General features: G+C 36.2%; 1 protein-coding gene across 1 annotated transcript; it reads right to left on the reverse strand.

Annotated features, from left to right (window-relative positions):
* Positions 1-1099: 1099 nt before the first annotated feature.
* On the reverse strand, positions 1100-7611 carry LOC125670614 (cytochrome P450 10-like). The gene is made up of 12 exons (XM_048905861.2): positions 7523-7611; positions 7283-7414; positions 6359-6556; positions 5736-5932; positions 5278-5468; positions 4796-5016; positions 4411-4551; positions 4019-4185; positions 2474-2552; positions 1692-1854; positions 1553-1596; positions 1100-1313 (listed from the first exon to the last, which is right to left on the reverse strand). Exons 2-12 carry the CDS (start codon positions 7406-7408, stop codon positions 1203-1205), a joined length of 1638 nt encoding a protein of 545 aa, XP_048761818.1. The 5' UTR covers positions 7409-7414; positions 7523-7611; the 3' UTR covers positions 1100-1202.
* Between the last annotated feature and the right edge of the window lie 5347 nt (positions 7612-12958).

The raw sequence follows: 12958 nt of genomic DNA on the forward strand, positions 1-12958 counted from the left end.
TTTTCACCTGAATAACTAGATCTAGAATCACAGAACTTAAATAAAAGAAGAATCATCATTAAATAGTGTAGATTCACAATTGTTCAAATGATAGTCCGTGGGCTTAGAATGAGGCGAATAAAGAGAGCTGAAACTTTCATAAGAATAGGTGAACCAGTTTAAAATCTTCTCTGGAACATCAAGACTATACAGTATGTCAAATGAAGATGAAAGTATCTTCATACAGACCCAGTTTAATTCAAATTGTTTCCTAGTGTGCTTACATTGATGCATCGTTATCCAAAATTGAATGGTTGATTGAAAATGCACCATCTGTGGCACTCCTGATGAGGATTTGAAATGCATTTCAATAGATACTTTACTCTGATTATGTACTATAAGAAGGTAAAAAAGAGAGAGAAAACCTGAGTGTATTGAAACGGGATTGGAATTAAAGCACAACTTAAGGTTTAGAAAGAAATCTATGGGTTCCGTGTTTGCCCAACTGTCTATTTTGTATTGCTTATAGGAGTTATGAGATTGGTACCTGTTTGTTATCGATATTTATATTTTTACTATCTTGATAACAGAAAGAAAATATTAAAGACACCACAGTCTTCCAAATCTGCTTCGTACTTTGATATTTTATTGAAATAAATGTTAATGACAAACTAACAACTCAGCTTTTCGTCGTCAACTTCCCATATTAATGTAGCAATATTCCATTATAGTCTGCATATTAACGATCTAGTTTACCAATACAACCTGTCATTTGATCAAATGCTGTCTGACGTGTTTTTTTTATCAATTATTAGGCCGTTCGTTGGATACTGATTTTGACTAAGAATTACTCCGTTTAGCTGATCAAGATATAGGGCTCACAGAGGATGTGACCAGTTGACAGGGGATGCCTACTCCTTCTAAACACCTGATCCCACCTCTGGTATATATAGGAGTCCGTGTTTGTCCAACACTCTATTTTATATTCCTTCAAGGAGTTATGAGATTAATCACTGTTCGTTATCTTCACCTTTTCATTGAATTATTCCCAATATCTACATTACACCAATGCATCTTGTTACAATAGTAATCAAACAACTAAATACACTACATAGGGCATGTTTTATTCTTTGTTCAAAGGCAGTTTTAATTTTGATGTCTAGAAAAGTATTTTTAATGCATTCTATGGTTATCACAGTTGTCAGTAGATTTGCACACATTCCTCAGTCTCTGGGAATGAACGAAAACAGAAGAGGACGGTCGGGGTTCATCACTGTGTTTAACACGGGTTCCACTGTGCCGTGGTTGTATTCAACCTGGTAATTCTGTACAATCTGGAAATAAGAAAATACTTTATGAATTTCACTGCATGAAAGCAAATTTTCGTTTTTGATGTTTTCAGTATACTTGACGTCAATGTTATTATCTTTTATACCAGTTGAATATTCTAATTAGTAAGATACAAAATAAAATGGATAATGCATTTATCTTCAATATTGATTATCTGTTTTAGAAAGGGGACTTATTCCAAAGTTTCTTATAAAATTTGATACATACATGTATATAAACTGACCTTTGTCAAAAGAATGTACATTTCTTGTTCCGCAAATCGCCTTCCTATAGTAAAATACATGTAGATATATTTATTAAGTCAAATGTGTTATTTGACATTTTCTTTGAAAAGGGAAGTTTAATATTTATCATACGCATACCTATGCACATTCGGGCGCCATGCCCCCAGACGAGGTTGGAGAGAGCTTTCAGTTCTTTGTCCATTTGATATTCCTTCAGCCATCTCTCGGGTTTAAATACCTCTGGCTCTGGGAAGAATTGGTTGTCCCGGAACATGCCATACAGGTTAGCTTGAACATGGGTCTGGAACATACATTGGGAAACATACATACGTTTAATGTTGTTTTGTTAATCTAAGTGATGGATATATGTCGAAAACAATTCTGTATGAAGAATTGCCCAATATTTTTTTTCATGCAAAACTAAAGGGGCCATATACAAGTATCGTAATTAAGATATTGCCCTTTCATTTTCATTTGTTGATATGTTGATTTACTTGAATGTGAAGGATATCAGTACCGAGACAATCTGATATTGCAATTAATATCATACTGATCACTAATAGCAGACGACCAAAGGCCCATTCTTAAACTGAACGAAGGGAGGAATAACTTCACAGGTAATAATATTCGTTAAACCAATTCCCGTTATATTCGGATCAGATATAGGTCGGGTGTACTTATCTGTGACACGTATATCTTTTAGACATAATGAAGGCAATCCAGTGATAGAGGGTGTCTTAGATAAATAAACATTGAATTACTTCGTCGGTTAATAAAACAAACTCCCCACATGGCCGTATTTTCTTACACGTAGATATTGATCAAAGGTTTTTGTGGCAAATTTTGAAATTGTATTGACCCGCAGTGGCCCCAGTCTTTCAATGTCTTGAATGCAGAATGTGAATGCAGTAATTACATACCCCGGCAGGAAGAGTGTAACCTCCGACCTCTAAGTCCTCCTCCACATATCTACTGGTTGTAAAGGTGAGGGGATATAACCTGAATAATTGGATTTTATTCAGAATTAGAATTGATAACTACATGTATGTGGTGATGAAGGAATCGATTGACATTAAAAACAATGGAAGCACCATCGGCGAAACCTATATTGCATAAATTATCTCCTGGCTTTTATTGTCTTAAATCCATTTTTATGACAAGTGTTTTATCGAGAAATACAATACAATTGCATATTGTAACAACATTAGTTTTAGTACAGGTAAAACATTGGTGTATGTAAATATTGACATTTTGATTAAGACGGAACTTGTCGAATAAAGGAATTCTTTATACATCTGATCAAAGCGCACCCTCCTTAATTAGAACATGCATTTAGATAATGGCTGTACATGAGGCACTTCATTGCGGACTTAAAACAATTTATATATAATTCGTTCATTTCAAATCCACTGATATAATGTGGCCAATACGAATTAATACACCATTAAAGAAATCTCAGGTTAACCATTAACGACATTCTTTGCCTCACTTCCAGACTCGTCCTTTAAGGAATGAAGTTCTTAAAAGACTTCAGTAATAACTGTGGTAGATATACTCGTATCTATATTCATGTATGAAAGGTGAAGCTAAGGAACAGTGATCAATCTCATAACTCCTATAAGGAATATAATATAATGAGTTTGGCAAATACGACCCCTGGACATATCAAAGGTGGGATCAGGTGCCTAGGAGGAGTAAGCATCCCCTGTCGACCGGTCATACCCACCGTGAGCCCTATGTCTTGATCAGGTAAACGGAGTAATCCGTAGTGAAAATCAGTGTGCCAAGAACGGCTTAACAATCGGTATGAAACACGTCTAAGTTGAAAATAAATGAACTAATTGGTTTTGGTAATACATGTGAGTAGCAATATTATACCTGTTACATTTAGAAAGTAATACTCAGTATGTTTGTTCTACATTTATTCTTCTTTTAATGCAAGGTGAAGATAACGAACAGTGATCAATCTCATAACTCCTACAAGCAATACAAAATAGATAGTTGGACAAACACGGACCCCTGGACACACCAGAGGTGGGATAAATTACAGAGATATGATAAGATGGATACGTTTTGTTCTGAGTTCAATTATATTTCAGTCAGGGGAATCCACATGAGTTTATATAGACCTATGGTACCCGAATGTTGCTGTGTTTCATACCAATTGTTAGGCCGATCGTTACATACCAATTTTGACTATAGATTATTCCGTTTACCTGATCAAGATATAGGACTCACGGTGGGTGTCATTGGTGACAAGGGATTCTTACTCCTCCTAGGCACTTGATTGTACCTCTGGCGTGCCCAGGGTTCCTTATTTTTGTAGTCTTTATGGGACTGATGAGAATGATCCCTGTTCGTTATCCTCACTTTTTTTTCAACCAAAGCAGTCGACGTGATTTTTATAGATATATCTGAACGTTTAATCTCTGTCATAAAAGTCTACATGAGTTTATATAGACTACCTGAATGTTTCCTTGATGACTGCTTTAACATACTGCAGTTCAGAAAGTTTCTCGGGTGTGATTGGTTCGTTCTTGGATAAAACTCGTTTTGTTTCTTGATATAATTTCTCCTGGATCTTTGGGTTTTTGGCTAGACAATACAATGCCCATAGACTTCCATTGGATGTCTGTAGAATAGAAAAGCGGATATTGCATAGTATCATATGCATATTTACTATTCAAGTTACACTGGGAAGGATACTAAAATAAAAGGGCATTGACGAAAGTATGGTGTGAAATATATCAGCTCTGTCAGAGTTACTAGTCAACATTTTTCAATTTCGTTGCGATTTTCTTGAATATATAATGCCATGAAAACATCCAGTTCTTTTCGGTGCTTGTAGGATGGGTACCGTTTCTGTGGCGCCGACAAGTAAGTCAGCACATGTGGATAGAGCCTCGCTTTGAGTTAGGGATTCCTGGTTCATCATGTATTCAATGAATGACATCTTTTCCCCTTCTTTGGTGGGGTTTTCTTGAATCTGAGCAGCTTTCTGAAATAAAACTTGTTGATTTTGGCTCAAAAGTAAAAAAAAAAAAAAAAAAAAAAAAAAATACCCATTATTTGTTAAACCTGGTTTAGAACGAGGCTCGCTACACATTGACGAAACTGTCAGTACTGATGCCTTGTTTGATATATCTTAGTCGTAGCTATGACGTCAAACCTGCTACGTTAAGTTACATTTCGATATAAATTAAATCAATCTAAAATTATCCGTTTATTCTTGTTACATATACCTTGTTGACGTATGATCTCCCAATTTGAAAAACATTGTCGCAGTAGGTTTCAAACTGCTTCCACATTTTGGTAGGGACTATTTTGTAAATGGGAAGACTATACATTAGTTCTTGCATAAGGTGAAACAGGCCCTGAAGATTCTGAATGAAGTCCTGAGCTTCGATTGGTGGATTGGGTCCAAAGCAGCCTAATCGTGATTCGAAGAGAAAGGTGCCCATTGCTGAATATATGAGAAAAACACTTTTCATAAAGTAGGATAGCAGTAATCATTTTGTGTTTGGTAAATCACTGTCAAGAAACTTTGTAATGTTTATCAGAGTCAACATTTGGAGTCCCCACAAATCGAGATTAAATTCGCTCAGTTCAAGGACTATGGGGGTCACAATGAATTTTGGGGATTCCATCTTTAGAGAGAAACAATAACCTCTAAAGAAGATCGAAGAGAAAATTATTATTATTCACACTCCAAGTTAATACTCACATTCCATGGCCCATTTAAAGCATTCTCTTTCAATGCCAACAACTTCGCCTTGCTGGTTCCTCATATTGGAGATGTGTACGAGGAAGTCGTCTGCTACTTTGTCCATGTTTGTGCAGTAGTCCATAACTTCTTTCATTTTCAGCATTTTCTTGGATGCTGCACTACGATATTTGTGCCACTCAGGACCTTGTCTGTATACAAGCAAACAAAACCTTTTTTAAAGAATTTCATATAATTTAGATAATTAAAACAGTCTATACCACAGAATATCTCGCATTGCTTGCACTAGGGTTTAAATTGAGGTAGTAATTTATTTTCTCAAAACCCCTGCATTGAAAAGACTTGATGATAAAGGTAAGAAAAAGCACAACAGCTTCCAGGGACTCCATCAAATCTAACGATATTGATCATGCATTTTGATATATACATTTATCTTTTTTTAAAAAGGTAAAATTTACGAGTTAACAAGGCCTTGGCCCATCTTCTTCTTTTCACGGTACATGAACCAGGGGTCCAGTTCCCGTCTTTTGGGGTATCTTCCCTCAGCTCGTATGATTTTGTTGTACTCTGATGGATCGCTGATGACAACCGTGGTCATATTGGCTATTTGTTCCTTGTAGACCGGTCCATATTGGAGAGACCTTTGTCTGAATGCCTATAGATAGATATATCAAGTCAGAATTTCTTCATACCAAGTAATAACTTTGCTGATGGTAGTTGATAAAGAAATTAATTTCATTTAAAAAAAAATATATATATGAGGGCTTCACGCCAGCATACCTCATGAAGCGTATTAGCAGTTGATGTTAAGTATGCTGGCGTAAAGCGTCGCAGTGCATGCCCTCTTGTATTTTCAAAAGTGAAATTTTTCTTTTATATTTTACTTTCATTTCTATCGAAAGATTTCCAGCTGTTGAAATAACCGTACTATATTTATCAAGATGCATACACATTCATCAGGAAATGGTTATAAGATATCGAAGGTGTAAACATTGGAAATATAAATTTTTCTCTGTATCTCTTTAATATTAGATCTATTCGTGTTCTCGTTGATTAAGCAATCGCGTATGGAACAATTTACTTCGAACAGTTTGTTGAAGCGGAGTCCGTCTTTCTTCATGTAATCAAAGAGTGTTCCTATGATGGGGAGTCCCTTTGGCCCGGGAATGCTGTCGAAGGATTTGACTGACGGCGTCGAAATATGTGTCTTTGGTTTCTCAGGAAATGTGAATGGAGTTCGTAATTGGTCCATACTTCCCAGCATTGTTTCTAATGGACACTGTTGAAATATACACGGAAATCGAAAATGGTTTTAGAATTGTATGGAAATCCGGCAAATGTGTTCCGGATATATTTCTCTCATTTTTATGTTATATACTACATGTACATCAATCCAAGATACTTAAAACAGAATTCAATTTCATATATTTTCATAGATTAAAATGAAATTCAATCCACACTAGATAGCGTTTCGTATGTATTCAGTACTACAGAGACACATTAATCAAACGAGATGATTACTGCGGTAGTGTAAGTTAAGGAGGAACAACACATCGTCATAATGGCTGACTTCCTTTTGAAACATAGATGAAAATATGAAATATCTGCAGAGGGCTAAAATAGCATATGCCTGCTACCCAATCCCATTCACTTATTTATGAATAGAATATAATTGTTCAAATTAAAATAAATATCTGCAATACTTGAATATATTCCTTTTGAATCTAATTGACTACTAGGTACAAACATACCTCTATAGTTTAAAATGTCGACTGCTGATCTGTTGATCATGGATTCGAGTTAACGGATATTTTGATTTGTTTTTTAATTGCATAACTTTCTACTAAAATTACTATTCTTTATAACTAAATAAGGTAAATTTAAAAGTTTTTAATTTCAAAACATCGTTGTTCTAATAAGATTTTTCAAATGTGCTATTCCTCCTTAAAAGATGAAATGTGAAATAAGGAAACATGATTTTGTAGCTTGTTAATTCTGGTCTTACTGTGAGGGGTGCTACGTCAGTTAGGGCGATCGCCTGATGGTTCGTGGCGGAGGTTGAAACGACCCGATTTTGAACTTGTAAAGTTTTTGTGAACAGTTTGCTGAAAGTTGTGCTTTTTGTTGCCATTTTGTCCTGGATAACATAGATTAAACAAGCATGTTATAAAAAAATAATTTAGGTGCATGTTAACATAGATAGAACATGGAAAATATTATGAATTGATAAATAAAAAAAACTTACCTTAAGTTAAGTTTTTCAAAAATGTTGTGGTTTCCTTGGCCGAAATATCGAAAATGGGGGTTCAACCCTTGTGTAGCACTTGATGGTACAGTTAGCACAAAACTTTCATAAATATTTAATGGTTTTTATATCTATTGAACTACTGTCACGTGACATACGATCGTAGTGACGTCTAAGACTATTGATTGTGACGCCCATTTTTGTCACCATCTCAAAGGTTCAATGGATTAAATATAATTCATTTTTGGGTTTTTTTTCCAGACTAGTTTAAAAGTCTATAAATTCATAATGCAATATTTTTCAATAATTTTGTTATTTTTTAAAATCGTAAAGGCTAAATCTCAGTTCTGCGGAAATAACATCATAGATCACGTGACTTTTTAAATATATAGTTGTATTGATTTTTGGTCATTCAGAATGAAGATTTATGATACCCAGCTGTGGGATAGCAAAGATTTGGAGAAAATCGCTTTATGTCAGTGGAGAGATTGCATGAATGAAAATATGACACGCATTTCTTGGCAGTTTTTCCGACATTATGTGTATTTTTGGCGTTTAATCTGATTGGTCATCATTAAAGGAGTGATCGAGTTTCTTTGTCTTAGGTCGTAATACCAAACAAAAAACAAAGCATTAATCTAAATCACTGTGGGTGGTGAGGTCGCAATGTGAAGACGATAAAAGAAACTTGCTTATTTTTCAACAAAATATGTAATATGTTTCCAGCTAACAAAAATGGTATTTGAATAAAAGTTGATTTAAAACAAAATCATGTTTGCTGGATTTGTTTCCCGCACTCTATCATTCGTCCTTTCGGCTGAGATCAAACATCTGCATTTTGGCCCTACAGTTTAGGTTTTCGTTGTTTCGTTATTGTGTAGGCGAAAAGAAACCCCCTAAAAATTATGATTTACAGTACCGGAATGCTGTTCTTATTTTCTTCTATACATGCATTAAAATCATTTCTCCGCAGAGAGAGAGAGAGAGAGAGAGAGAGAGAGAGAGAGAGAGAGAGAGAGAGAGAGAGTTCTGTATTATCTCATTCTTCATCAAAATTGTAATGCTTAAAAAGTTGTCTGATATTTTCATTTCTGTAGATCTACGCGAGAAGAAGTGGCGGAAGGCTGCATGTGAAAGGTTCCAACATATCACGAGCTTGGATTTGGATTTAATTTTCATTTTGACATGAACCTTTTCTTAAAAAAAAAAATCAAAAAACAAAAACAAAAACCAACCAACCAACAAACAAACCAAAAAACACCACAGCAATAATTCCTCATTATAGATTTGATATGCCCCATGTTTTTGCTTTTGGCATCTTGACAAATTGTAATGATAGCCATTCCCTCACGGATGTGCTGCAGTTATGAACAATGTGCGTATTAATCCGAGATTCCTCTGACTCTTACCCCCGCTTTTATATTTGACATGTGCGGGGTAGAGTCAGAGCGGACTCCATATTGAAAAGTGGGAATTCAGCGACACCAGCTGGTGTCGCTGCTTTACCTACCTCTTACAACTTTATTTCGCGGATCTATCTTCCAAGACGTGAGAATCCAGTTAACGGAAGATAAATCTATAAATAGATCATGATTAATACGATGCTATCGCCGTTTAAATGGCCCTAACACCGACAAATGGAGCATCACTTGAATTAGGTCGCCGCCTCGCCATTTGATTTCTTTGCGCATGACGTCAGCACATGTAAACACAAAATTCCATCGTTTAAACGGCGATAGCATCGTATTAATCATGATGTATTTGTAGAATAATCTTCCGATAACTGAATCCTCGCGTCTTGGAAGATGGGTCCGCGAAATAAAGTTGTAAGAGGTAGGTAAAGCAGCGACACCAGCTGGTGTCGCTGAATTCCCACTTTTCAATATGGAGTCCGCTCTGACTCTCCCCCGCAGAAGTCACAAAATAAAAGCGGGGTTAAGAGTCAGAGGAATCTCGGATTATGTGCGTATGAATCTTGATAAATATAGTATGTCCATTGTAACGGCTGGGAATTTCGACAGAAATGAAAGTAGACTGTAGGACTATATACACGGGCGTATGAACTGCAATGCTTCACTCATGGCGTATGAACTGCAAAGCTTCACTCATGGCGTATGAACTGCAAAGCTTCACTCGTGGGTACTACTTGAAGCGTCGCAGTTCATACCCTTACGCATTTTCAAAAATGAAATTTATTTCTTAAATCAGATTTCTCCACCGAAGTTTTATCATTTTGTTGGTAGCAATTGAAACTATGTGTACAATCAAACGTATTGAATTTTCTCTCTCAAAGTTATCATGAAGCGAGAATGAGCAGAGGTTTAGAAAGTAGTTTTTATTCAATCATTTTATCAAGATGTGTGGCCCACGGGCATCGTATTCTAATACATGCACTTAATTTGTTATCCCTATACTGAACACTGGTATATTCCTTACTACACTCTTGAGAATGTTTTGTGCCTGCTTCGAACCGGTGTCTGTGATCTTTGACCCTAGAATTCATGGAGCGCCAAGTTAACAGCAACTCAAATAATTGAAGATATGTTTAAGTATTTGAAGATATCATTAATTCATTTCATGCGCGCAGCAATTCAATTAAAGCTATCTTCAAATAATTAATGATATCTTCTTGTGCGCATTAATTGAATTGATGATAGCATTGCTCGCGATAATTGAATTATTGCTCTCTTCAATTGAATTGTATAGCGCGCATCGAAGTATTCATGTGAAATTATTCAAACAAGTTTTTAAAAAAAGAAAAATCTGGTTGCAAATATTTCCACGCACCAATGTCGCGCTAGCGGTGCACCTTTGCTGTTTCTTTCTCTGTTTATTTCCGGTTTGTTTACATTATACCAGGTGTTTGGACATTGCTTCATGTAATGGAAACATCTAAAACACTTATACTGACCTTAGTCTGGTTGGAGAAATATTTTATTCATTATAAAACACAAGTTTATAATGAAAACAGAACAGCGCGCATCTTTCCTGGGACCTTATCATGAGTATATACTTTTAAAAAACTACCGAAACGAAACGAAACCCACCGAAACGAAACATATTGTATAACCGAACTCTTTTATTACAAAATGCTGACCTCCTCCTGATATTAATGCATAAAATATTTTCCGTTTTCCGTCCAGTTTTTAATTCCCCGTCTTAGCAACACCCCAAATATATAGAGTTATCTTTAGACTTACTTCCCATCAATAATAATTTTTAATAATGTATGTATATCTTACCGAATTACATTCATATAATATGGTATAGGCCTACTATTTATTTTTTTCCATTATTGAAAGTACTCGCACCTCAGCAATTAGAGATAAAATAAGAGGTTAAGAGCTCTTCCTGCTTTCAACTTACTCAGACACCGGCTCCTTCCAACAATGTTTGATGCAAACCGATGGACCGCTTAAAAATGTATCAGTCAACCCGAAAGACCACATCAACATCAACAGGAAGAGAATTCCATTTATATGTGGTAACTTTCACAGGGACTTGAGATACCATTTTTATCATCATGAGTACACAGTTCGATTCTACATTCTGTTTTCTTTCGGTAGGTTTCGTTTCGTTTCGGCAGATTTCGTTTCGTTTCGGCAGATTTCGTTTCGCATTTTACAGGTACCCGTCTTGGCTTACTTTATAATACTTTCAGTACATTTGACCTTTATAGAGTACGTTTTATTTTTAGAAATATTAAAACACACAATTCTTTTTACAAGAAAACATTTACTTCGTTTAAATATTTATCACTTAGATATATTAATCATGAGTCAGCTCCTTACTCTTCACGGACTCTGATATGTTCAATCGATTTCTGTCAATGAGTTTGTAGACACAGTAAGAGGAAATAACGAAAACGATCTTCAAAATGACGTCCACGTGTACATGTGTATGCATTTAAGCTTTACAATTTGAAGTGAACTTTGGTTTGTTTTTCAGCCTATTCTGAAAGCTAGATACATTAGATGAATATCTTCTCTGCTGAGGTCAGCTTACAATACAGATTGAATGGGGGGGGGGGGGGGGGGGAATAAAAGCTGTTGGTATGACATAGTAATAGCAACTCAAAGCTCAGGAGAGCAAACTATAAACCAAAAAATATTCTTATATATAATTTTCTCAGTCGTTGACACTAATAATTTAGGGTTCAATCATATTCGGGCTCTAAACCAATATTTATTAGTCATTCAAAACCCTTCATTGCATTTTAAAATGGTGCATTATACTTTCGCCATCGTTACATCTTTGATTTGATAACGATACCGCTATAGATGTTTCTAATGAATGTAAAATGTCTCTATAAACTATCAAAGGCTTATTCAAAATCATTAAAGGGGTTTATTCCCACCTAGCTAACATTCGGAAATCGTTATTACACCTTAGCTTTTGTGATTTTCACACCTGAGTGATCCCCATGTATGGTAAATTTTGGACTACCTACCTGTAATCATATCAAACGTAATGTTCAATACCGGTATATATTTTACCCGTGGGGATCCGGGTTAGAAATGTCCTCAGTACCCCTTGCTTACATAAATGAGTCGGTCCTTCGGATGAGACCACAAAAACCGATGCCCCGTGTCGCCGCAGGTGTGGCACAATGAAGATCTCTCCCTGCTCAAAAGCCGTAAGAGCCAAGCATAGGCCTAACTTTTGCAGCTTTTCGCCGGTAATGGTGACATCTCCATATGGTGAAAGATTTACGAGAGGGACTTTAAACAATATTCAATCAATATATATATCTAACATTCCAATTTTATGAAATACGTTTATTTACAAGGTTGTTGATACTATATTTAAATTGCTAATTTTCTTGTGATTTTGTCAGTTCTTCGTATTGTACAAAGAGTGCAAATACCCCCCCCCCCCTCGTGTCTCCGTTAGTGGCGGTCTACTTGTTAATGCCTGTCCCTGCTATGTTCTGCGTCTACGGGAGCCAGGTACATGTAACCTGCAGGCTAATGTCCGGACTCGTAGCTGTGTACCTGACCAGTGGCTCCTTGGATATTTAAGGCGTCTGCAGACTGCCGTATACGTAGCTGTTCAGTCGCCTCACTATATACTCATATTACCGTGAGGATCCGGGTTAGAATAGGTCCCCAGCACCCCTTGCTGGTCGTAAGATGTGAATAGATGGGGCGGTCCTTCTGATGAAAACCGTAAAAAATCGAGGCCCCGTGTCACATCAGGTGTGACACGATAAAGATCCCCTTTTGCTCAAAGTCCATAAACGCCGAGCATAGACCTAAATTTTGCAACCCTTCATCGACAATCGTAACGTCTCCATATGATTGAAAAATTCTTGAGTGGAACGTTAAGCAACATGATATTGCTTTATCTATGTTTGTATGCGGCACCTTCTGAGTGGTGATTTGATTGCCACCTGTCGATCTTGAAAAGATCAAATGGGTTACCACTTCAAAATCA

The sequence above is a fragment of the Ostrea edulis genome, chromosome 4, assembly GCF_947568905.1.
Source record: "Ostrea edulis chromosome 4, xbOstEdul1.1, whole genome shotgun sequence".
NCBI lineage: Eukaryota > Metazoa > Mollusca > Bivalvia > Ostreida > Ostreidae > Ostrea > Ostrea edulis.

What these genes read in the sequence shown, in the direction of transcription:
- LOC125670614 (XM_048905861.2), bottom strand. Translation starts at nt 7,408, where the DNA reads ATGGCAACAAAAAGCACAACTTTCAGCAAACTGTTCACAAAAACTTTA. An exon ending in GGCCAAGGCCTTGTTAACTC is followed by an intron (nt 5,469 to 5,735) that starts GTAAATTTTACC and finishes GCTTGTATACAG; the next exon opens with ACAAGGTCCTGAGTGGCACA. An exon ending in TTGTCGGCGCCACAGAAACG is followed by an intron (nt 4,186 to 4,410) that starts GTACCCATCCTA and finishes TCTATTCTACAG; the next exon opens with ACATCCAATGGAAGTCTATG.